Raw genomic sequence first — 26383 nt, forward strand, 5'->3', positions numbered from 1 at the left:
ATGTTTCTGTCCATTGTGGTTAGTTGTCTGACACTGTACGACTTTTCCACCGCAGGTGAGTCTGTGAACATTGTATTACACAATATGATCATTGTCAGGGTATCGGACCGACCATCACTGCGCCATTCTTTTCTTAGAACGCCGATGTGTCGCAGTGGTATAAGCTGTGGGTATTTCTGGCTAGACGATTGGGTGCCCTAGATCGTGAGTTCTTGAGTTCGAGGACCGGTCAGGGCTCGAGTCATCAAGTTGTCTTCCTTCGAGCAAGAGGGTTGATAATTAATTAGCTCTTTATAAAGTCAACCATTGATAACTATTTTAAGTATTTTTTATGGAAACTGAACTGTATACTTTCTCCACGAGAAGATGGCACTGCACCACCATCCAGTGGGAAAGTAATTAAATAGTATGGATGTTTTACAGATGGTTTCTGAGTACAGCTTCCATCAGGCAGAATGCATCTACATTGTTTAAAAGAAGTCCCTCAATATCTGTGTAGATGGTCCCTCAGCAGAACCTTCATGTTAACTATTAATGTCATTCTTTGTGTAAACTTTTAATGTCGTTCTTTGTGTTAACTTTTAATGTTATTCTTCGTGTTAACTTTTAATGTCTTTCTTCGTGTTAACTTTTAATGACGTTTCTTGTATTAACTTTTAATGACGTTTCTTGTATTAACTATTAATGTCATTCTTCGTGTTAACTTTTAATGTCTTTCTTCGTGTTAACTTTTAATGTCGTTCTTCGTGTTAACTTTTCATGTCGTTCTTCGTGTTAACTATTAATGTCGTTCTTCGTGTTAACTTTTCATGTCGTTCTTCGTGTTAACTATTAATGTCGTTCTTCGTGTTAACTATCAATGTCGTTCTTCGTGTTAACTTTTAATGTTGTTCTTTGTGATAACTTTTAATGACGTTTCTTGTATTAACTATTAATGTCGTTCTTCGTGTTAACTTTTAATGTCTTTCTTCGTGTTAACTTTTAATGACGTTTCTTGTATTAACTTTTAATGACGTTTCTTGTATTAACTTTTAATGACGTTTCTTGTATCAACTATTAATGTCGTTCCTCGTGTTAACTTTTCATGTCGTTCTTCGTGTTAACTATTAATGTCGTTCTTCGTGTTAACTTTTGATGTCGTTCTTCGTGTTAACTATTAATGTCGTTCTTCGTGTTAACTATTAATGTCGTTCTTCGTGTTAACTATTAATGTCGTTCTTCGTGTTAACTATTAATGTCGTTCTTTGTGTTAACTATTAATGTCGTTCTTCGTGTTAACTATTAATGTCGTTCTTCGTGTTAACTTTTCATGTCGTTCTTCGTGTTAACTTTTCATGTCGTTCTTCGTGTTAACTTTTCATGTCGTTCTTCGTGTTAACTATTAATGTCGTTCTTCGTGTTAACTTTTAATGACGTTTTTCGTGTTAACTTTTCATGTCGTTCTTCGTGTTAACTATTAATGTCGTTCTTCGTATTAACTATCAATGTCGTTCTTCGTGTTAACTTTTAATGTTGTTCTTTGTGATAACTTTTAATGACGTTTCTTGTATTAACTATTAATGTCGTTCTTCGTGTTAACTTTTAATGTCTTTCTTCGTGTTAACTTTTAATGACGTTTCTTGTATTAACTTTTAATGACGTTTCTTGTATTAACTTTTAATGACGTTTCTTGTATCAACTATTAATGTCGTTCCTCGTGTTAACTTTTCATGTCGTTCTTCGTGTTAACTATTAATGCCGTTCTTCGTGTTAACTTTTCATGTCGTTCTTCGTGTTAACTATTAATGTCGTTCTTCATGTTAACTTTTCATGTCGTTCTTCGTGTTAACTATTAATGTCGTTCTTCGTGTTAACTATTAATGTCATTCTTCGTGTTAACTTTTAATGTCGTTCTTCGTGTTAACTTTTCATGTCGTTCTTCGTGTTAACTATTAATGTCGTTCTTCATGTTAACTTTTCATGTCGTTCTTCGTGTTAACTTTTCATGTCGTTCTTCGTGTTAACTTTTCATGTCGTTCTTCGTGTTAACTATTAATGTCGTTCTTCGTGTTAACTTTTAATGACGTTTTTCGTATTAACTTTTCATGTCGTTCTTCGTGTTAACTTTTCATGTCGTTCTTCGTGTTAACTATTAATGTCGTTCTTCGTGTTAACTTTTAATGACGTTTTTCGTGTTAACTTTTAATGTCGTTCTTCGTGTTAACTATTAATGTCGTTCTTCGTGTTAACTATTAATGTCGTTCTTCGTGTTAACTTTTAATGACGTTTTTCGTGTTAACTTTTCATGTCGTTCTTCGTGTTAACTTTTCATGTCGTTCTTCGTGTTAACTATTAATGTCGTTCTTCGTGTTAACTTTTAATGACGTTTTTCGTGTTAACTTTTAATGTTGTTCTTTGTGTTAACTTTTAATGTCACTCTTCGTGTTAACTTTTGCTGACGTACAGACCTGAAATGAATCGCTATGCCGACATATTCGCTATTCTAGATATCCTGGTATCATAATAAGGTCGGATAATATTATATTCAAAACATGTGCTATATTGAAAATTTGTAATGTACATTTATTTATATCAAAATTATCTTTAAAATGTAAACTAAATACATGTACAAACACTATAGCCTGTATACATAGTATTATCAGTGCAGTAATAGCGACAGAACGGAAAAGAAAATGGTCAAATTTTCACAGTACTTAGTCCTCCCCTTTGTCGAAACACGGATAAGTGCAAACTATTACGTTACAGACAATTAATCCAATTACTTGAAACGATACAACTCAACTGTCAATTTGATATTAACTTGCTCAAATTCGGTATTGGCTTTTCAGAATCAGATATGCCAGATTGGACTAAAGCATACAACCTCTTAAATTAAGATTTGAAGTGAATATTTGTAAATTGCAGGCATTAACGTGACTGTGAGTAAAAAGATATATAATATTCAAGCTGGAGATGACGTCACTTTACAGTGCTCCATTAACTCAGATGAAGGCCTTGATTATGTTCACTGGAAAAAGGATAAAAACAACATCTTCGACAGCGGAATTTACAATAAATATTCCGGGTCCACATTAACGGATCCTTCATTGACCATACACGACACAAACGAAAGCGACTCTGGTGTTTATCAGTGTAATGGCAGAAGAGGGTCCGTCTTCAACAGCAGCCAGGTATCGCTGCACGTTACTCGAGGTAAGATGCATATGGCACTCGTCACATCTCGGCAGATTCCCGGAATCAGCCGAGATTAGCCGAATGGTAAATGTTAGAGTGACTCGCATTGCTTTGAGGTGATATACATATATATAAATCAGACTATTATTTTCTTTATCTACGGTTACTATATTCCATGAAATGTTATGTTAAATCTTACAAGTAAAACAAATTAACAATAACATCTTCAGAGACAGCTAGAGGTCGGGGACCATCGGCAATTTCCGTTTTTAGGGCGGGTTCCCGATTGGGGAGGCCTGATTTATGACGTCGTTTGGAAAGCTATATGATTTTAAGGTTTAATATCACTCTAATACACCATTTGGATTTCCTTACAGTCGATGTACCCAAAACGACATATTCTGTTCCATTAGGAGCTTCAGTCGCTCTACAGTGTTATATTTCGCCGAATGATGATCTTGTTACTGTATATTGGAGCAAAGTGGGACAGCAACACCTAGTGTACCGCTCAGACAGCCCGGGTAACTCCAGATATTCCGGATCATCCATAACGTCTCCATCACTGATTATACATAACACTACGATTGAAGACTCCGGTACCTACACGTGCAACGGACTGAAATCGTGTGACACGTGTACTGGCCTCCATCTCGGCTTGACCAGCTCACCAATCCGCTTGACACTATGTAATTATAAATCAACTTATTCAGATCTTCTTGTTGTGACACAGTGCAATTAATTAAGTGTAAATCAAGTCTGAGCTATCACAATTGAAATAAACGGTTCAAACAGCACCATGGGTACTTAGTGGGTACGTACTACTAACCTGATATCGGAGTCATGTGATTATGTCAGAGTGATATGTCACTTTAAAATAGGGGAAATCATGTAAGGTTCTAATAAAACAAACGAAATCACATTCTTCGCACAGCGTTGTAAAAAGAAATAAATGGAATAGATAACATCTCTGCTATAATAAGTGGTTTAAACACAGGGATCGAACAATGAACTTAAAGGGGTGGGTAAAGGGGGGTTAAATGGGATTTAAAGGAAGTGTGTGTGTGTGTGTGTGTGTGTGGGGGGGGGGGGGGGGGGGGGGGGGGGTAAAGCTCTACTACCGCTGTGATAAACAACAAATACACAAACCAAACGAAATCGAGCAGTATTCAGGACTTGGCCATTTGACCAATGAGGGACTAGGAAGTGCCAATAAGTTCAGGTGACGTCATCAGACATGCGCGGTGTACATATTTGGGCTGATACGAATACCGATGAAAAGTTTCATTGACTACATTGTCTTTACATATCCTGATTGGAAAAATAAACTAGTGTGCGAATTGTAAGCAGGCAACATATATCATCAAGTTCTCTTAGATTAAATGGAAAATACACGCTAAAAACTTACACTGTTATCAGCCTTATGTTTGATTACATTTTTAGCAAGATGATGAAATAAGTGCATTTTATTGCAGATACATTTACAGTGTCTATTTATCCTGATAGTGCCAACATTACAGCACTGGAAGGAAGTGACGTCACGCCAAGATCATGCGCATCAGATGATTGCCCAGCGGCTTATTGTGAAATAGAATGGACAGTACCGAGCGGTGAACGGAAGAAATCGAATATTTTCACAAAGCCGATCACTATAGATCAGGCTGGAGAGTACAAGTGCATAGCTAGGGCTGGTAACGTGTCGCAGTCCAAGTCAATATACGTCACTGTAAAATGTGAGTAACTATAAAGATTCAGAATGTCGAATTCAAAATTTCAGGAGATAAGCGTTTCCTAACATTGGCTAGGCGTTTGCAGTAAATAATGAATGCTTACGAAGAAGGAAACGAATCATTAAACAAAACTCAGAGAAAATCTATTTCAGATTCAAATAGTGGTAATGAAATGTTATTGTTCTAAAATTGAATACTTTCAACCTGTTAAGCAATTGTTAAACAATTTCTCTCTGTCTCCATTTTTGTTTGTACAAGAAAGTCAACGACAGGTATCGTCACTGGGCTTAACCGAAGTAAAAGGCCACTAGAACATCAGACTAAAGGAGGGAACATGTAGAGGTCCTTGTCCAAATTGTAACAAGCATCCAAGATATGTTTTAGTCTTCCTTTGTCGCACATGACTGTGTTCAACAAGTCATATTCAAATTGGTTTTTACGAATAAGCTAATTGGCACATGCTAAGAAGCATTTTACTTCAATTATGTGTTTAACAGTAAACGATCTGTTCTGTAATCATTTTTGTTAATGAAATGCAGAAAATGTCTTATCCAGATGCTGCTTCTGCCTTGAGATTGATCCCAAACGATACCCTCTACTCACACGAAGAAGGCACTACCATACCAGATATCCAGTGCGTCGCTGAATGCAATCCTACTTGTGAGATGTCATGGCACCACGACAGATCCGGGCCCATCTTTGAGGGTAGAAACTTGTCTTTGAGGAATATTGAACGGTCAAAAGATGGCAACTATATGTGTAAAGCCGCGAATAGCCTAGGAACTCGGAATATAAATCTGACTGTACTATCTCTTTGTAAGTAGTTTCTACATGTCATTGTATTCCTCCGCTGATGTTTTATTCTTTAACAGGTGTTCACGAAGAATCATACAAAAAGGTAAACAAGACATTAAATTCAGATTGGCATTCAAATCGGAGAAAAATAAATCAAATGCATCAGAGAGCTGGGTTTTTTAAGGCCCCGTCATGCAGTGATGCTCAAGGCATAAGGTATTGAAACCTGAGGGATACAATGTCTCCGTAATTAAATGATTTTCATAATTTTCAATATTACATTTAAAAAAAAAACACTTGTCATGACATGTCGCACATTATTGAATAGGATTGGATGCACGTTTCAATTAATTTTAACGTAAATATCTGTTGCTATAGTCTCTCCAGAAGTGCTCCGAAAGGACATGCTGAACCCCTCTTATGTATTGTACTTTGGCGACACGTTTTGGAGCAGCATTTCCATCGACGCATCACCTTTCCCACAGGCCTACCTGTTGTATGAAGGCGATGGAGACAATCACCATAAGGAGTGTAACATTTCAATGCAATGGACGAGACATGGTTATTACAGGATCGAGTATACCTACACCATCAGCAACGTCACTTTTTCTGACGTGGGGCGCTATACATTAACGGTGTCAAACTCACAGGGGACCTTCCTGTACCAGTTCTCAATCAACATCATAGACAACGGTATGTTGGCATATGTAAAGTATGTATACTGTGATGCGTCAAATGTTTAATGATATTAGACAACGTTTTGATTTAATTGCAAAAGTCTTAATATTCTAAATCTTGTGATCACAGGCTGTAAAAATGACCATTAATAAGGGCAACTTATAGTGTTCCAAAAATAAATTGCATACCAAAGTAATATATTCCTAATAAAACTATTTGTGTATGATTTGTTAAATATACATGATGCAGTTTGTATTTTAAAAATTGTGTGCTGTGCATCATTTACACTTTACGTCATGGGTAATCCTTCAAATATTATTGTTTGATTTGGTATTGTTTATCGTCCTATCAACAGCTAAAATGTCGTTTAAGGACGGCCTCCTCTTTTAAAGAGATGTATGTGTGTTAATTTGTCTCCTTGTATGGTAGTGCAGAATTAATAGCGACTCTAAATCGCTATTTCAATGAAGCATTTTCCCCAATATACCCAGCAGAACACCGCACTAAGTGACATTATACTGACAACTTCCAAACATGCTGAATTTTATAGACCTTCCTCACGAGGGCGAACGCCTAAAGGCCAAATATGAGGTGGTTTTAATGGAGACATTAGGAAGAAGAAAGTACAATAAAAAGAAAAGATAAGATCCCCAAATTTAGTTGCATCTTACGAATAATGGAAAGGCAGCAGGTCCATTTCTTTTGCCTGACTTGCAGGACAGTCTAACAGAAAAGTTCCCTTGACACCATCACTGTCCACCAGACATTGATCGTGCAAATCAGTATCTAACTTTTCGTCATTTACACTCACATTCCGTCTTCAAACAAGGTGTATGGTGTAGTGTTATGATGTTATGCTATCCTTGAGATAATCATTTACGGTAGGATTGGTTATCATTGACGCCATGTTAGTTGAGAATCAATAGAAACCATCATTGACGATCAGAGGCCAGGTCTCTAACTTTGTCAAAAAATAATTAAATTTGTCAGCGCAACAGCGTTCATTTCTTTTAGTACCAAAGCTAGCAAATAGATGTCGTAAAGAGTAGTTTACCCATAACCCGAATAACGAAAATTACACTAGGGTCATGGTATTGTGTTGAAATAAATTTAAAATATTAAATTCATTAAGGCGAAAATTTTCAACCACTAACCAGATCAAATATGGTATAAATCTGCAATAAATCAAGTCTACAAAACTAGTAAGTAAATGTCATTTACCTTTCAGATATAGACTGTAGCAATGTCATACTACAAACAGCTATCCTTACAACAGTTGCCACTGTCTGTCTAGTGATGGTCATTGTCTCATCTGTCTGTAAACTGCGGTAAGTAATGTAAATGTACACATTTTAGCGGTAACCTTGACCGTGCTAGTTTGGTTTTACATCAGTTTCTAGGGAAATCGTTGTCGGTGCGCTTATTCATCGTTCCGCTAATTTGTTTTAATTCGGTTTTGTGCTGAAATATGAATGCGTCATATTATATGGTTACAGTATACAATTAAAGTTCGTCGTGTATATAGTCATGAATCAGTGATTTAGTTTCGACCAGAAAGGAATATAGATAGCATATACATGTATGTCCTTCATATAGCACAAGTTCGCAAACCGTGAATGCATTTAATGTAATGTAAATTTTAAATCGCATGTAAGTGGCAAATTAGAAGAGAAAGAGTATAGATTGCTGGAATCATAATCTGTATATCAAGACATTAACATAAAAGGTTTAGATAAAGGACATTAGTATTTCCCTTTAACAACAAACCAGATAACATGTGAATATCAATCATTACAGAAAATGGTACAGTGCCGTAAAAATGGAATTAACAGGAGGTAAGTTTAATATCTATTTCATAAAGCAAAACCGCGCAACCTCGAACTCCCTCGTAATATTTCATTTCATAAAGCAAAACCGCGCTTCCTCGAACTCCGAGGGATTGTTTAGATAGTTTATCTTATAGAAATTCAAAATCCATTCTTTTACAGGAGAATATTACACAGGCAAGATCATATCCAAATATCTACATAATTGTTATTTCAGAACAAAACGGAGGTTCTGACCAGTCCAAAAGGGGCAGTTTTTCAGACGAACATTACACGAACATAGACCCACCTAAAAGTGATGATCCAAATGGCTACTTTATTGCCGCTCCTATAGAACAACCAAACGGAACTTCTGACCTCTCCGGAGGTGATGCTTCAAATGCCTACCTATCTGCCATCTCTAAAGAAGCAAAAACCGAAAATGATCTGGTCGGAATGAGTGCTCCAAATGCCGACGTTACTATCATTCCAGAAGAAGAATCAGGCAGAATTTCCGAGATTTTCGACCCGACCGAAAAGGGGGTTCAAAATTACTATGAATTGACAGAACTGAAATAAACGCAAAACAAATAACACTTCTTTCTTCCAAAAAGGAAGACGTATTCGCTGAATTGCCATCAAAGAAAATAATACAACTATGACCACTTCCAGAAGGAAAGCTCTAAATATGTGCGAAACAGTTGAACATACACAAACTGAATATCCGATCTAAAAGGAGATCACAAAAAGAACTATTCACCTCAAGGAATATGCTTGTACATGTACAATAAAAGAGCAACAGTAAATATATATGCCGCTTAATGGCTGTAAATACAGTACAACTAGTTCGTCTGTCTTGGCCTCGTCAGTGATTCTTGGGCCTATAGTGTGAGAATCCAGAAGGGAGATCAGGAACATAAATATGGCCCCAAACCAACTATCAAAGCAGGAAAGGTTATTAAAGTCGGGTTCCACGATTTTATGCTCAGTTTTTGTTCCCCGTAGCTCTCTTTTTTCCTTATTTCTTTTACATGTTTTAGCATAGCGTTAATACACACTTTGTATAGCTACTCAGTGTATAAGTAATAAAACTTGTGTGATTTGTTGGATGGGGAACATTCAATATGCTTGAGTATCATGTTTGTCACGTGATTGTCTATTTACTTCAAAATATGATGTTTTCCCGACCTGACATGCCAAGTAGGCGGTTAAATGCGGGACATGAATAACAGAAAAAAAAGAGAAATATTTTAATTTTATCAATTAAACTGTTTCTTTACAGGTCTTTACGCAAATTTATATCCTAACCAATCAAGGAAAAATAGAAATTATACATTCGTTTCTAATACTTTCACGGGAACAAAAATAGAGCGTAAATACGTTTGAACCAATCTTATATATTCTGAACCTTTGTCATTACTCCCAATAATTTAGTCGAGCCATTGCAGCATTTTGACAATAAAATGTGACGAAATGTTAACCAAGAACGTTAAAATGACTACTGGGCATGGACATGACATTAAACAAATGTTAATATAAGAAAAGGTTGACATAAATTTGTATTTACTTTGTATGTTTTATGTGTCACATGCATTCTTTATACAAAGCCATGCAATCTTGTCAGTCCTGAATAGAAATAAAATGCCTAAAACTTGTACGAGTATTGTACGATACAAACTGTAACTTTCGTTGTTTTCATGGTTGCTATAGAACCACGAATATAAATACAACTAATATTGATGTATATATCATTGTGATATACATAATTATACATTTTTTACATGGGCTAACCACGAACGTTTGTAATCACAAAACAATTTGAAAACTAATAACCACGAAAGAAAGTACACATGCACGAACATGTCATGATATCAGCCTTCACACCAAAACAGTTACAAATAAAGGATTCGTTTATCTTTTGTAAACTGAAGCAATAACTGGTATGTTTGAAGTATCAGTTAATATTGACATATTATATATACATGTAATCACATATTTCAAGCATCATATAATCCAAAATATTTTCATTATTAATTCTTAATTTGTGTATTGTAAGAATCCATTACAGATATGTACAATAAAAACGTTATTTCTTTCCGATTGTTCATCATTTATTTAATAAATAAAAATAAAGCGTTCAGATAAAGAATATGGTCTACGACTACAGGAAATCCATTGTTATCTTGATCTCTTGTTTCCGTGGCATGACTGACAAAGGTCAGAATACAGGCCATCCGGAAAGTACTCCCATCAATCTTAAGTATCAAGTATAGCTAGACAAACTGGAACTAAAGATAAATCACTTTTCTATCACCAGCCTACACATTTTAATCATTACTTCTCATCTCTCTTTCCATGGTATCAGTAGCAGCAAATTCTCACGATTAGTTAAGTAATTATCCTAACTTCTAAGCATTTACAAATATTAAAGAGTTGAATCAAATATCCCGCATTACTGGTATACCCTTATACCTCAAATGTCCGCTAGGTCCCGATCGCCTTCCTAGGTAGGCCTCTGCATTTTTGAACACTAACTGGATGAGTACAAACTATATAGCTAAGTAAAATAATCAAATGTTTCATTTTTGTATGCTTTCCTTTTCCATATTTCAGTATTTGAAATTATTACTAATTACGACTATTGGCGAGGTTTAAATTGGACTACTTAGTAAAATCTAGGCGAACAGCGTAACGTTCCGTTAAGATTACATTTATTGTAAACAAATTGTCAGTCCCATATAATCTAGGACTAACCTCTGATAACTCGAATAGTACCTTGTATTCCTCGAACTATTGACAAAGTTCGAATTCCTTGGTGTTCGAGTAAGCGGGTGTTTTGTTTTTGTTTTTGTAACTGTGTATCAATTTTGTACTGCGTGAGTTTCTATAAGCCAATGGACTATCTTGGGGAGATTTTCCCATTGTGTTGTTTCGTTACGAGGTACAGCATTGGCAGCAAGGCACTGAAGGGTGCAGTGTTTCAAAATATCGACACGATATCCTGACGATTTTAGTATTTCTAAGGCACTCTCCCCGTCGCGGTTCCTCACATCTGCGTGGACGTGATTATCTAGAAGGTATTCGGCTGCCTTGTGGCTCTTTGCTTTCGCACAATAATGGAGGACTGTATTACGTTTGTTGTCCATGCTGTTGACATTGGCACCGACATCTACCAATAGCCTTAACACTTTGAAAGATGGAAAGTAATGGAACCTGTATTGGATCGTATAGGAAGTACTCTCGTCCATGCTCATGTGCAGAAGAGTCCTGTCTTTCTCGTCCTTGATATGTGTTTTCACTGCAGTTTCAGCTAAATACATCAGCTGTTTCCTGTCAGTGTCATGGGGGTCTTTGGAAAGAAGAATATACATCAGTTGTAGCGCCATTTTCATTAAAAAGACTATATGCACTGCTGCCAGTTTTTCTCGGGGCTGTATACGGAACATTCTGCTTTCATGCTGCATATCGTCAACTAGTGTTTCGAAGACATCGAGCAGATCACTTGATTGCAACTGAAAAAGTCAATAATTGATACACTTGTAATAGTATTTCATTTAGTTGAAAATTTCATGTATTTCAACAATAAAACAGTCACCGCCTTAATCTAATCTATAAAGTTTATAATGCATTTCAAAAACTGTTCATTTTTTACTTTTATTATTATCAGTAGCTCAGGGACTAATATGTATGAAAGTGTGTTACATTTAATACATTATACCAAAAGGAGGGAAACATTTACTATTAAAATGCTATTAACCAAATGCAAAACTATCTAACAGTGGTCCATAGTATGTAACGAATAAACTAATGTTATACACTTATCAGTACGTACACGTTCCTAGCCCCTGTTTGATAACATAAATTGGTTGTTTTGGGGTTGTGTGTAACAATTTCAGAAATCAAACATAAATCAAGAACACTCTTTCTCTCAGCTGTAATACGAGGCAAACAAAACATTGGTATGCATACCTCTATCCCGTCTTCTTGGATGAAGTCTCTAACAATTATTTGCATTATATTATAAAGAATAACATATTTCCTTTTCTTGTTCTTCATGTCAACTAGCCGCTTGTAAGCACACTTCCAAAGTTGTAAACTATTTCTGTAATCGTTGACATCAGCGTACATTTCACCGCAGTATTTTAACAACGTGAGAGTCAACGAGTGTGTCGGTCCAAGTATACGTTCGCGGATAAGTAGGCTCTGCATCATGAAATCTTCCTTGCTAGTAAGCCTTCGGATCTCGTCAGAACTAGATACCTCCTTGATATCCGTATAATTCCCTGTAGTATCACAATTTGTTTTAAGAATTGGATTTTCCAAGTGAAGCCCTCTCAATGCTAAAGCAATCAACCAAGTTTTTGATGCTTTGTCAGTATCGTTCCTGATAACATCAGATGTTCCTAGAAGTTCATATGTCTCAATAACCTCTACGGTTTCAAATGAAACGTTTTGGACTAAATACTCCACAATGCTATGGTTTCCCTTCAGAGCAGCAAGTCTGAACGGATTGTCTCCAGTACTGTTTTGTAAACTGCAATCACAGCCTCTCTCAATCAGCAATTTCACAACATCCAGTCTATTGTGCTGCACGGCTCTATGAAGCGCCGTTCTACACTCTATATCTCTACCTCGAACATCAGCACCGTTATTAATCAAAAATCTACATAAGTCTACAGAGCAGGTTATTACTGCATTCAGTAAAGCAGTGACTCCATAAATGTTTGATGCGTTGACATCTGCTCCAGCTTTTAACAACATTTTCACACATTCCACGTTGTTGAACAAACAGCTCCTCATAAGAGGCGTGTCACCTGTTGAAGATCTAAAATCGAAATCTGCTCCAAGGTTGATTAACAACCTCACTACCTCAATGGCGTTTTGTTCTGTACAGCTCCACAGTGGCGAAACTTGATCTTGAAAATGTTTGTGTGTGTAGTGGCCTCTCTGTTCAATGTATACTTTACATTCAGACACAAGATACCTGATGACATCTAAGTCACCTTCTTCACACGCAACATACAGCGCTGCCTTGCCGTTTACCAAATGATGTAGAACTTTGTAGCATCCTTCGATTGTCAGTAGTCTTCTTTCAGAAGTTAAGTTTTCCTTCAAAACTTTCAACTTATCGTTTCTGGTTTGGATTACCTTATGTATGAAGAGCGCATAAGAATGTATCTTTTCTGGAGTCATTGTAGCCAATAAACCCGTGTTTGTCACTCATAACATCATCTGAAACCAAAATATATACATGTATAGTTAACTTACATGTCTTCGCCTGCTACTGACCACGTTCAATTACAAGAGGCCCATGGTGCCTGTATCGCTCACCTGGTTGGATTTGACCAAATGTCAAAATAATGTTCATGTTCAATTCCTTTTGTTTGTTAACCTCAAACAATGCTATATATGGTTATAGTGTGGGGATCCCAACTGCTTTAATGAAATAATGAAGTCCAGACTCTCTGAGTTTACAACATGCATTTATAACTTTAGGACTAGTAGCGATTTAAAGGAATTACCTCTATTTCCCCTATGGGGCCCCGCCCCTTTGGCCCCTTTGGCCCCTCGGGGTTCAAATATATTCATAACTTTATGACTAGTAGCAATTTAAAGGAATTACCTCTATTTTCTATATGGGGCCCTGCCCCTTTGGCCCCTCCGGGATCATAATCACCATTTATGCAAAATCTGTTCACCTTCCCCCAATGACGTTACTGACCAAATTGGGTTCAAATCCTTTCATAACTTTATGACTAGAAGCAATTTTAAGGAATTACCTCTATATCCCCTATTGGGCCCGCCCCTTTGGCCCCTCGGGGTCAGAGTCATCATTTATGCAAAATCTGTTCCCCTTCACATAAGAATGTTTCCGACCAAATTGGGTTCAAATCCATTCATAACTTTATGACTAGTAGCGATTTGAAGGAATTACCTCTCTTTCCCTATTAGGCCCCGCCCCTTTGGCCCCTTGGAGGTCAGAGTCATCATTTATGCAAAATCTGTTCCCCTTCCCCCGATGATGTTTCTGACCAAATTGGGTTCAAATCCTTTCATAACTTTATGACTAGTAGCGATTTGAAGGAATTACCTCTCTTTCCCTATTAGGCCCCGCCCCTTTGGCCCCTTGGAGGTCAGAGTCATCATTTATGCAAAATCTGTTCCCCTTCCCCCGATGATGTTTCTGACCAAATTGGGTTCAAATCCTTTCATAACTTTATGACAAGTAGCGATTTAAAGGAATTACCTCTATTTCCCCATTAGGCCCCGCCCCTTTGGCCCCTTGGGGGTCAGAGTCACCATTTATGCAAAATCTGTTCCCCTTCCTCAAAGGATGTTTCTTACTAAATTGGGTTCAAATCCATTCATAACTTTATGACTAGTAGCGATTTAAAGGAATTGCCTCTATTTCCCTATTAGGCCCCGCCCCTTTGGCCCCTTGAGGGTCAAAATCACCATTTATGCAAAATCTGTTCCCCTTCTCCAATGATGTTTCGGACCAAATTGGGTTTAAATCCTTTCATAACTTTATGACTAGTAGCGATTTAAAGGAATTGCCTCTATTTCCCCAATGGGCCCCGCCCCTTTGGCCCCTCGGGGGTCAGAGTCATCATTTATGCAAAATCTGTTCCCCTTCACATAAGAATGTTTCGGACCAAATTGGGTTCAAATCCATTCATAACTTTATGACTAGTAGCGATTTGAAGGAATTACCTCTATTTCCCTATTAGGCCCCGCGCCTTTGGCCCCTTGGGGGTCAGAGTCACCATTCATGCAAAATCTGTTCCCCTTCCCCAAGGATGTTTCTGACCAAATTGGGTTCAAATCCTTTCATAACTTTATGTCTAGTAGCGATTTACAGGAATTACCTCTATTTCCCCATTAGGCCCCGCCCCTTTGGCCCCTTGGGGGTCAGAGTCACCATTTATGCAAAATCTGTTCCCCTTCCCCAAACGATGTTTCTGACCAAAGTGGGTTCAAATCCATTCATAACTTTATGACTAGTAGCGATTTAAAGGAATTGCCTCAATTTCCTCTATTGGGCCCCTCCCTTCAGGCCCCTTGGGGGTCAGAATCACTATTTATGCAAAATCTTATCCCCATCCGCCAAGGATGTTTCTGACCAAATTTGGTCAAAATCCAATAAGAACTTTATGACTAATAGCGATTTGAAGCAAATGTTGACGGACGGACGACGGACGACGGACGCCGGACGCCGCACCATGGCATAAGCTCACCGGACCTTCGGTCCAGGTGAGCTAAAAAATGCTTTTGTAAAGACAAGTATTCCCTTTTTAGCTCACCAGGTTTGAACGACCGGTAAGGTGATCAGTGTCAAGGCTCGGCAAATTGGAATTTACTACATTTGTACAAGCAACTATTAGTACAATTTGTAGAACAAGTTAAAATCAACTTAAACGAATAACTCTGGGTCCAGATGAAGAGCGCGCGGAGGTCTTACTGTGGGAGGAAACAGTAATGACTAAACCGCTTCCATCCTCTGTCTTTTTAAAATATAATGAGTCTGGTTGCACTATATAATTGTGAAGATTAAGAAAATTGAGAGAATGTATGAGTCCCCCACACATGTAATTTAAACCAATAAAACGATGTTGTAAATGATATTGCTGACATGTTTAAGAAATTTAACGGCAAAAAGTGTTTTTGATACAAAACAGACGAGATTGGGTAAAAAATAGTTACATTAGTGGGGAACAAACCTTGAGTTACAAGTGAATGTTTTATGAAAACAACGGAATTATATTTAGCTAACAAACTGTACAAAACGTAATGGGAATCTTCAAAAGATAATCAAGAAAGCGGACCGTACGACAAAATTATCAACGTGAATTATAGAAAGTTCCAAGAAAAAAACACCTAAAAACTAACTGAAAAAATATCTATACCGAAAGCTTGCTGGGATATTTAGAATTGATAAACAATAAAATTTGCTTGAAGTTGACACGCAAATTGATGAGTTCCACAATTATTTCAGGAATTTAAAACTGAATCATAATCATAATCAAAGTAAAAAAGAACAATTTGAAATCCCGGTCATGACTGATAGTATGTATGACAAAATAATGAACGGACGAATTACCCTCAAAGATTAAAAACTTAGATGAGCATGCGGAATTGATCGATGATGCATGTATAATGCATACATTGCAGAGTACTGTTAATGAAGTGTTACCCACATACTATAGATTGTTCAATATTGTACTAGACACATGCATAATATATACCAGATATTTGGAGTACTGGTATAATTAAACTCATTTTTAAGAACGGAGCAAAGATTTATAATTGTAGAGCAATAACGCTCGTATCATGCTTGGATAAAGCTATTATGTCGATAGTAAATTCCATATTGTAATTAGTAGCGCCCAGACGGGCTTCAAAAAAGGTCATTCAACCATAAACAATTCTTTTATTTACTGTTAATTATATATAGTTCGCGTAGGATTTATTTTCGCGTAAAAACGCGAGGAGAGTCAATCGCGAATCCACTTCCTTCGCGATTAATATATGAAAAATAACACCATTGCATGGCGGCCAAGCTATCGGTTACCAATTTGAGTCATGCGAGTCCGTGACTCCATTAGCTAAGCCTTTGTGAAGTTATGATTTCGCGAATACGAGGGCTGAATGATAGTTGTTACTCAATGATGTTCTTTTTAAGTCCTACTATTCTTTGACCATATAGGGCCGTAAGTACTGCATCTTCGCTACCCTTGGTTAGCGAAGAGGTAAGTACTGGTATTTGGTTAGTTTATATCGACGAGGTAGCACTCTATGTAAACAAGGCAAGCGGCTTTTGCAAAATGGACGTAATCGGTTAATAAAGAAATAATAATAATTGAGTATCCGCCTTATTCACCTGATCTCGCTCCATCAGACTTTCATCTATTTCCAAAACTGAAGACAGCTATTTCAGGCACCCTATAGCTAACCCTAGCATGCAGTGGATGACTTTCTTAATAGCCAAGAAAAGGGGTTCTATAACAATGGCAATGAGCTCGAGGCCCTTAAACACCGCTGACAAAGGTGTATAGATACTGAATGGGATTATGTCGAAAACTGATATATTAACCGGCAAAATCATTGTAAAAGATTATAAAGAGTAAGATAACTGGTAAGACTGATATGGTTTGTATACTTACACCAAATCATGTGTTAAAAAGTATAATGAAATATCACTTCCAACATCCGGTTAAAACAAATGGAAAACTGCTCTCCTTTTTTGTTTGCTAAATGTATTTGAATGAATTGGAAACTTTTTTAAGGGAAAATAATATCTATTGTCTCACTGATTTTTTTTTTTTTTTTTTAATTTTTTTTTTCACGGAAAAGAATATCGATTGCTTGGCTGAAACTGTTTCATGGAAATGAAAATCTATTATTTGGCTGATTTTTTTTATGGGAAAAAATATCGATTGTTGGGCTGAAACGTTTTTACAGAAAAGAATATTGATTGTTTGTCAGGATTTTTTGTCTATGATTAAGGAACAGGTCGTGACAATATTGATACGTATGTTAAACTTTTTTCGGTTTTTCAATGTTGACTTTAATGCCGGAAACAGCTGCTCGTTTGCAAAGTAATTAAATATTTTCCAAGAATATTGTCAGAAATCGAGCCCTGATGTAAACATTCTTTCGAAAAGAAAAATTAAACGGAAGGATTAAATCCATTTTTTTTTCTCAATAAAAAACTAAAAATTCAAGATTTATTTCTAGGCGTAGTATTCAACTATAAAGGAAGCCAGCTGAAAACTGCCAAAACATATATGTGTGATCAACCGAAAAAAACAACATGTTTTGCTTAGTATCGTGAGATAATAAATATGAATTGACCTGATGATCTACAATTGATTTATTCGTTTTACTAGTTGTTCCTATTTCATTATATGCTCGTGTGAAATATGAGGACACAATGATACAAGCATGCTGGAACAATGATATATCTACAATTCTTAATTTACGAGACAACAATCTAATTTCATGATTTACAGAGAAACTGGCAGATGTCCTATTACTTTTTTAATAAAATGAAAACAAAATATCAAGTTCTATGTGTAAAAATTGAAAAAAAAAGTTCTTCGTGTAACAGAACAAACTGAGTTTAAATGGATGAAATGTGTTAAATATATCCTAGACTACGATGGGTTAAACTTTGATTATATAATTAGATACATCAGAGTAATTGTTTTTCAGCTATTAAATAAAAAAATTCCACGACCAATTTATTCAGACATGTTCCGTCAATTAGAAAACCCATCGAAGGGACGAACACACTGCATTTAAAAACCATTTTGGTTCTGATGATTATCTTATGCGATTAAATGAAAAAGATAGAAAAATGATATGTAAATTTGGAGCTTCAAATATCAAACTTCCGATCGAAACCGGAAGAAAGATAATCTTATACGATTAAATGAAGAAAAAAAATACAAAGAAAAATGATATGCAAATTTGGAACTTCAAATATCAAAATTTCTATTTAAACCGGAAGATAGACAGGAATCCAACAAGACAGTGTATGTCCACTGTAAAACACTAGCACCGGAGTTTCATTGTTTATTTTTCGGCATATTCGGCTTTCTTTTGGCCCCGGCTATGACGCGACAGGTGGCGTTACTGGTCAAGATGAAGTATGTGATTGGTCAATGTAGCGGTAAATGCAAAATACAGATATGCAGTTAAAAACGAAACAAAGATAAGATTGAATGCAAGATGAATAAGTAGATTTTCTTTTTAAATGACACATTAATAAAATCATATTCCTGATTCAAATGCAGTCTTATTATTACCAAAAATGATTCAATCTGAGTGATATGATCTTGTTATTCGTGCTAAAACGCTATAGTTCGTTAATTTACTGTATTTCACCATCAATTTTACATTATAACCAGCAGCATTAAAACTATGCCGTTTATCTTTTCTTTTTTTTTCAATATTTCTTGTTTTTGAATTAATAATATAACATAATGCAGTCCGAGTACGAGTTTAATAAATGCCAGATTACCACTACATAAATCCTAATGGTTATAAAATAAAAAGAATGATTACAATTTTCTATAAGAAGCTGTATACAAATGGAAGCTTAGCTAAGGTATATGATAGATCTCCAAAATTGCCGAAACATTATCAATATGATTTTAAAAGACTACGAAAATTTCAGAAATTTCAAATAAGTATAACTTTTTTTTACGAATTTTGTTTCATTTTATTGTTTTTTTAATAATCTAAATTTATTAGTATAAATCTTGGTCTAGTTACGAGGCATGGATAGGGGACGACGTACATGCCTCCATTGAATCACTCCATAACAAATAAAGGTGGACATGTACAGTGGTCAGTAACCGAGCCTCATCACACGCATGCGCACCGACTACATACCAAGAACAGCGACGAGTAGGTCACAATCTGGAACAAAAGGCCAGCTGGTCAGTGTTGGTGATTGTCATCACCCTAACCAGATAATGCAATAAATAATATTCTCGTTAGAAATTGTTAGCGTGATGAGACAATAGCTATACGTATGTACATATATAATTAATACATATCGACAATAACTAGAGTTTAATAGGTCCTACTTACACTTTCCAAATATAGGCTCTCCCGAGACGGTCAGTTTTGCCAGAGACGTGTATATGACATTGTCAAACATTTATCTTGACCAGAGACATGTATATCCGATACACACGTCTCTGTCTTCAAGGGCCTACATACATTAATGCAGGCCTTGGAAGGCCTTTGTCAAGGCTCGTCTGAAAACAATATTAAATCACCAGGTCCGTCTTAATTGAGTCATAAACGATCGGACGTTTGGACTAGAAAAAACGAAAACGCCCCTGGGGATTGTCGTGTAAACTAAATGTATGGAAACGAAAGTCGGTGAACGATTTCCGGACAGAACACGTCAATATTATTAGTCACAACAAACAATTTAACTCGTGATACTATGGTATTTATATAAAAAAAATAGCTCTTTTAGTGTTAATTTGTTTGAAGGTATTGAAATAATCTGTGAAGAGAGTGTGAAGTTGCTGGGTGTTGACACAGATTTCCACTTAATTTTGATACCCATATTTCATGTCTCTATAGAAAGGCATCTAAGCATCTTATTGTTAAAGAAACTGGGAAAAATCTTACAAAGAAAGGAAAATCTACCATTTTTTAGTATTTCATATTCTCAAATTTTAATTATTGTCCACTTGCTTGGCACTTTTTTTCAATAACTAATACTTGAAAGAGGGGGAGGGGGAGGGTGCAAAAAGAGTTATAGAAAATTAAATTTCTCCAGTCTGTGATATCTTAATTTGGTTTTTACATGTCATTCGTATTAAATAAAAAAACACTGAGATTTTTAAAATCCTTAATAATTTTTCTCCCTCTTTTCTCGTATACGTCTCTGCCCTTTTATAAAATGATCTTGTTGAAAAGAAGAAAGCTTTTTATAATTTAAGGAAAGATAATTTGGTGAAGATTGCAAAGGTGAACACTTAAACATATGGAAAATATGGCATCCCAGGTATGGAACTGTCCGTCAAATGATCTCAGGCTAGCTGAAAATTATAGGTCTTTTCACCAGCTGCTTCGCACCTGGGACACCAAGGTCATCATCATCAGTTCATGTGATATTTGCACTAACCCAACTCTGTGAGTTATCCCCCTTTGATATCATATCTGCCAATTTCAATGTAAAGTACATCCTGTACTTTCCAACAAGATACATGCCCCTGCCTAAATTACTTTTAGAATGAATTTTTTTCTAATTAAATACCTTTATTTCCCGACTTCTTGTCAATTTTTTTATACAGATTATGTTTGTTTATTTTTCTGTATTTTTTTTTATTATTTGAAACATAAGCATATACATTTTGTATGTAAATTACACTCTGTCTAACACAACATCTAGAATGTTTCGAGGGTTACTGATGGATCAACACAACATCTAGAATATATTTGGAGGGTTACTTAGAGTGTTTTAACACCTATCTTTAGTAACACCTGTGTGATATATATTCTAGTGTTCATTATTAATTACTATTTACTTTTATAAGGCAACCATTATTTTATGTAGTTATAACTGCATGTCTGTGGGATCTGTTCTAATTATATGTGTACCTATGTTTGTCGCAAGAATAACACTACAGCGCTAATGTTACATTGTTCTCCTGATAAGAGACTTCAAATATTACATATAACATTTCTTTTAACAGCTTCTTATCAAGACAAACAGGTAACATTGGAAATGTTCATTTATTGTCATAACAAATAAAAGTTAACACTAAAATCTTTGAAATAGAAAAGCATATCACAGTATTTGATATAATTCACTTCTGGCAACAAACTACAAAAATATCACAAAAATTATTTCAGGAAAACTTAACCTCCATAAAGCAGGGATTTTCCTACAATAGACATAGGGTCCGTTAATTATATAAAAGGACCCATTCCCCTAAACAAATCTTGTGAAAATTCCCAATTTGCCACTAAAAATTTCCCAATTTTGAAGTATGTTTTATATACAAAGACCTATACCAAGTCAATTTTGTAAAATAAAAAACAACTACAGATAACAAAATGAAATCAAAATATAAAGGTAATATTGATAAAAAAAAAAACTCAAATTTGTATGAATTTCACTATTTTTTGTTTTTCTCAATGTCACATTTTGTCGTGTAGAAATTCCTAATTCAATGGACCCTGGATCCAGATCAAGTGGAAAAATTGAAGGGAAATCCCTGTAATGTGGGGTATGATACATTTGTATTTTTATTAAATTCAATAACAGTAATCAGAAACTTTCTTGATTTCTATATTAAAAACTGTGTTGGTTGGAAGGTCAATTTAAATACACATTATAAATATGTACATATATGCTTAAACCTGGCTTAATTCCATATAAAATATGTATACAGCTTCTATCAATTGCACTGAATAAATAAACATTTTGAGAATGGGACTTAAGAGATGTTGGCAACCAGTTTAATATAGCTAAATCCCAATCCTAACATACCATCTACCAAGTGTTCTGATTGGTCGACCAAACCAATGATGTCATTACCAAACTGCTGATTGTTTAATAGAAATTAATTGGTAAAATAAAAACATTGTCCTCATTAAGCAGCTACTTAGAAATATTAGATGTATTGTTCCTATAAAGTGTATTGGAAAAAAAATGACAATGTTGGTACGGTCAACCAATACATACGATTGTACATGTTATCTTATATTGTAGCAAAAATAAGCCTAAGCAAATTTGCTGACAATCAGTTTTTGATCAAGACCTAGATACCATTCAGCATGAAGCTTAAAAACTGTAATTATATACATTTTTGTATTATTTTGTATTATTTTGTATATATATAAATTATCTTAAAGTATAGTCAATCTGAACATTTCAGTTTTGGAATGAACATTTTTGGATTTATTGCCAAGCAATTTTGCACACACCCTTCTAGAATTTAGATTAATTTTCATTGAAATGCATTAATATATGTGTATATGTAACTTAATTTAATCTTCAAATCATTCTTTTTTCAAAACTAAGATGTATGCAAAATTATTTTTTTTTAAAGTTTAAAGCCTTTCATTCACAATAATTATAACCATATGACTGATGAGTTGTTTTGTAGCTAGGTGCCTACTACATCGCTGTGTGTACAAAATTGTTCTTGAAGAGCAGTCTTGAACGATTGGACTTGTATGTAATTCAGGCAAGTCCGTGGATTTCAACAAAGGTGTACAGTGTCTTTGGGAGACATTCCCAGCTTGTTATTTTGTTACGAGTCACAGCAGTGGCAGCAAGACACTTGAGTGTACAATGTACCATCGGACAAACACGGTACCCTGATGTTATGAGCTGTTCTAGGGCACTCTCTCCGTCGCTGTTTCTCATGTCTGCATGAGCGTGATTATCTAGAAGGTATTCGGCTGCCTTGTGGCTCTCTGGTTTCGCACAATAATGGAGGACTGTATTACGTTTGTTGTCCATGCTGTTGACATTGGCACCCACATCTACCAATAGTTTTAACACTTTGAACGATGGAAACAAAGTATATGTGTATTCATTTGTTGTGGAAGTTTTCTCTTCCATGGACAGGTGGAGAAGAGTTCTGCCTTCCTCGTCTGTGATATACGTTTTCACTGCACACTCTGCTAAATATAGCAGTTGTTCTTTGTCAGAATCATTCAAATCTTGCATGAGAATTAGATTCATCAGTTGAAGAGCCATTTTCATTAAAATGGATATCTGCTTCCCAGCCAGCTCCTCTCGAGGTCTCACTCTGAACCTTTTGCTTCCACACTGCATACTGGATATAAGTATTTCAAAGATATCTAACAAATCCTTGGAAAGGAACTGAAAAAGACAACATCATTAAATTACATCTTAGTTATAAGTTTGTAAAAATAATTCATGCCTGTAATTAAATAGTAATATTATAAATTTCCAATATTTTTATAAAAAAATAAAGTATTCTAAAAAAAAAAAAAAAAAATCTTCAAAACTTTCTTTTATGAAATACAACAATATTTTCTTCCTTGGTGTGACCACTTGTGGATCCTAGAGTATCCCAGGTAGTCGTGTTTTTATCTCCAGGATCATGAAACAATTTAAGACAATTTTTTTTACTTAGGCAATCACATGAGTATGACGTCACTTTTCATGATGTCATCTGTTTGGATAAAGGCCAAAACGGTTAGCTATCACAAGTCAAATATCAAAGCAATTTTAGAGATGATCTTACTTCATGAGCCTGGGACCTGAAGTTTAACATATATGCACAGCTATATTTTCATACTATAATGAGAAATTTAAATATTTATCAAAGTTATTTATTTAAATATCCATCAATTATATAAGATAGGTTTCATGATTTCTTTTTTAATTCTTTTTTGATTGAAATGTTTTTGTTAGTATATTAGCATCCAATAAACTTAAAAAAAAAACATTTTTATTAAAAAAAAAATTAAAAAATTATGAAACTTGTCAATAGATCATACATTTACCTTCATATCCTTTTCTTGGACCATGTCTACAAAAACTTTCATGATGGCTTGAATCCTGAAAGTACTATCTTCACCGCAGTTGTTTCTCTTGTCAACTAGGCGTCTATAGGCACACTTCCAGAGTTGTATACACTTGCTGTACTGGTTCATATCAGCATATACAGCGCCACAGTAGTCTAACGACCAAATAGTTTCCGAGTGCGACGATCTCAGTATACGTTCACGCACGAGTAAGCTCTGCATCATGAAATCTTCCTTACTAGTCAGTCCTTTGATTTCAGAAAAACTCGACACCTCCTTGTACTCAGTACATTTTTCTAATGTATCACAGATTTTTTTTGGCATTGGATTTTTACCAAGAAGATCTCTCATTTCCAACGCAGTCAACCAAGTTTGGGATGCTTTCTCATAGTCATCTTTTTCAGCATGAAATGCACCCAGTAGTTCATATGTCTCAATAACCTCTGTGGAATCAAGTGAAATGTTTTTTGCTAAATACTCCACAATGCCATGATTTCCTTTTAGAGCAGCAAGTCTGAAAGGACTTTCTTCGGTATCATTTTGTAACATGCAATCACAGCCTTTCTCAATCAGCAATTTCACAACATCCAGTCTGTTTTCCTCCACGGCTCTGTGTAGGGTCGTTCTGTCATTGCAATCCCTCCCTTTGACGTCAGCACCATTGTTGATTAAATACTCACACAAGTCTAGAGAACCTTTGCTGGCCGCATTCAAAAGAGGTGTGGCTCCATATATGTTTGGAATGTTGACATCTGCTCCAGCCTTGATCAATTCCTTCACACATTCTTCACTGTTGTGGAGACAGCCTACCAGAAGAGCTGTTCCATTTGTGCTGGATGTGCAATTAATATTAGCTCCGAGGCTGATCAATAACCTCACTACCTCAATGGCATTTTGTTCTGTACAGCTCCACAGTGGCGAAACCTGATCATGGAAATGTTTGTGTGTGTAGTGGCCTCTCTGTTCAATGTCTACTTTACATTCAGACACAAGATACCGGATGACATCTAAGTCACCTTCTTCACATGCAATGTACAGTGCTGCCCTGCCGTTTACCAAATGATGCAAAACTTTTAAACGTGACTCAGCCGTCAGATCATCGGAAGACAAATTCTCCTTCAAGACTTTACCTTGTCATCTCCAGTTCGAATTATAGTATGGATAAAATGTGCATAAGAGTGCACCTTTTCTGGAGTCATAGTTTTCCACATTACTTTGTTTATTAACTTGTTCACAACTTTAACGTCATCTGAAAAAAAGTAGATAATTATTATATCACAGTTTTAATAGAATTTTCCATCCAATCAGAGAGATTTTTATAGATATAAGCTATGAAGGCAGCTGAGGTTCATGAGGTGACAAAGCAAGATCTACTTGAATTTATAACACATATTTCAATTTTACCATACCATGAACCTGCCTTTGTCTTTTTTGTCTCTGTGGTTATATTATACTGTTTAACTATATAGCTATAGTGAACATTATATACTTTAGCAAATACATTAACCAAGTACATGTAAATGCTTCTTATAATTTCCATAAAAAAGTGTTACAATAATTTGACTTATTAGAGTATAGTTTATATATAGAAATATATGGCACTTTTTCGATTTAGAGTACGTACCAGGTAACATACATGCAAACACTTGTACAAATGAAAAACGTACATCCATAAATCCTCGGGATATAGACTACATATCATACATCGTGACTGGGGAACAGGAATCTGGGTGTATTTCTAAAGCTGTTCACTCCATCTATATAAAGGTTTAGGAAAACTGCCAATTTCCATGTAACTTGCCTTTTATATGCCAATCCAGGTACTAAAAGCTTTGTTACCTAAGTTAGCCAAAATCACTTCAAAACTTATTTTTTCACAAAAACTAAATCCAAATCACATTTATTCAGTCATGAAACATCATACATATGCAAAAATAAAATTTTTATTTGCAATACATGTACATGTGTACTTACGGTAGAGTAACATCAAGTTTCAAAGTAGATAACACTTTCAGTAAACATCACTTAGCAAAATATTACTAACATTTTTGTAAATTAATGCAAAATTGAATAATATACTGCAAAATTTACTATTTAGCGATATTTGCTATTTTTAATAACAAATCCATACCCTACTCCAACAATGTGAGAGGATATCACGGT

At 35.5% G+C, this 26383-nt stretch overlaps 3 protein-coding genes across 3 annotated transcripts; 2 read left to right on the forward strand and 1 right to left on the reverse strand.

The window, feature by feature from the left end:
- Nucleotides 1–5725, forward strand: LOC117339812 (neuronal growth regulator 1-like). Its single transcript, XM_033901523.1, has 4 exons — nucleotides 1–55; nucleotides 2905–3192; nucleotides 4647–4904; nucleotides 5457–5725. Exons 1-4 carry the CDS (start codon nucleotides 1–3, stop codon nucleotides 5723–5725), a joined length of 870 nt encoding a protein of 289 aa, XP_033757414.1.
- Nucleotides 5726–6021: 296 nt separating this feature from the next.
- On the forward strand, nucleotides 6022–10146 carry LOC117339094. Its single transcript, XM_033900472.1, has 4 exons — nucleotides 6022–6389; nucleotides 7603–7702; nucleotides 8172–8209; nucleotides 8418–10146. The coding sequence occupies exons 1-4, from the start codon at nucleotides 6101–6103 to the stop codon at nucleotides 8756–8758; spliced, it is 768 nt and encodes a 255-aa protein (XP_033756363.1). The 5' UTR covers nucleotides 6022–6100; the 3' UTR covers nucleotides 8759–10146.
- Nucleotides 10147–10306: 160 nt separating this feature from the next.
- On the reverse strand, nucleotides 10307–25354 carry LOC117339813 (the record flags this gene model as incomplete). Its single annotated transcript, XM_033901524.1, has 5 exons — nucleotides 10307–11691; nucleotides 12149–13398; nucleotides 22206–22260; nucleotides 22908–23549; nucleotides 24200–25354. Coding segments are annotated over 5 exons (3753 nt in total), but the record flags the coding sequence as incomplete, so codon positions are not given.
- Nucleotides 25355–26383: the final 1029 nt, after the last annotated feature.

The sequence above is a fragment of the Pecten maximus genome, chromosome 12 (genome assembly GCF_902652985.1).
Source record: "Pecten maximus chromosome 12, xPecMax1.1, whole genome shotgun sequence".
Classification (NCBI taxonomy): Eukaryota; Metazoa; Mollusca; class Bivalvia; order Pectinida; family Pectinidae; genus Pecten; species Pecten maximus.

Bases quoted from the DNA above. Each gene is read 5' to 3' on its own strand.
- LOC117339812 (XM_033901523.1), top strand. From the start codon at position 1: ATGTTTCTGTCCATTGTGGTTAGTTGTCTGACACTGTACGACTTTTCC. The intron at 56-2,904 runs GTGAGTCTGTGA...TGTAAATTGCAG, and splicing joins GTACGACTTTTCCACCGCAG to GCATTAACGTGACTGTGAGT. The intron at 4,905-5,456 runs GTGAGTAACTAT...TGTCTTATCCAG, and splicing joins AATATACGTCACTGTAAAAT to ATGCTGCTTCTGCCTTGAGA.
- LOC117339094 (XM_033900472.1), top strand. From the start codon at position 6,101: ATGCTGAACCCCTCTTATGTATTGTACTTTGGCGACACGTTTTGGAGC. The intron at 6,390-7,602 runs GTATGTTGGCAT...TTTACCTTTCAG, and splicing joins AATCAACATCATAGACAACG to ATATAGACTGTAGCAATGTC. The intron at 8,210-8,417 runs GTAAGTTTAATA...TTGTTATTTCAG, and splicing joins AAAAATGGAATTAACAGGAG to AACAAAACGGAGGTTCTGAC.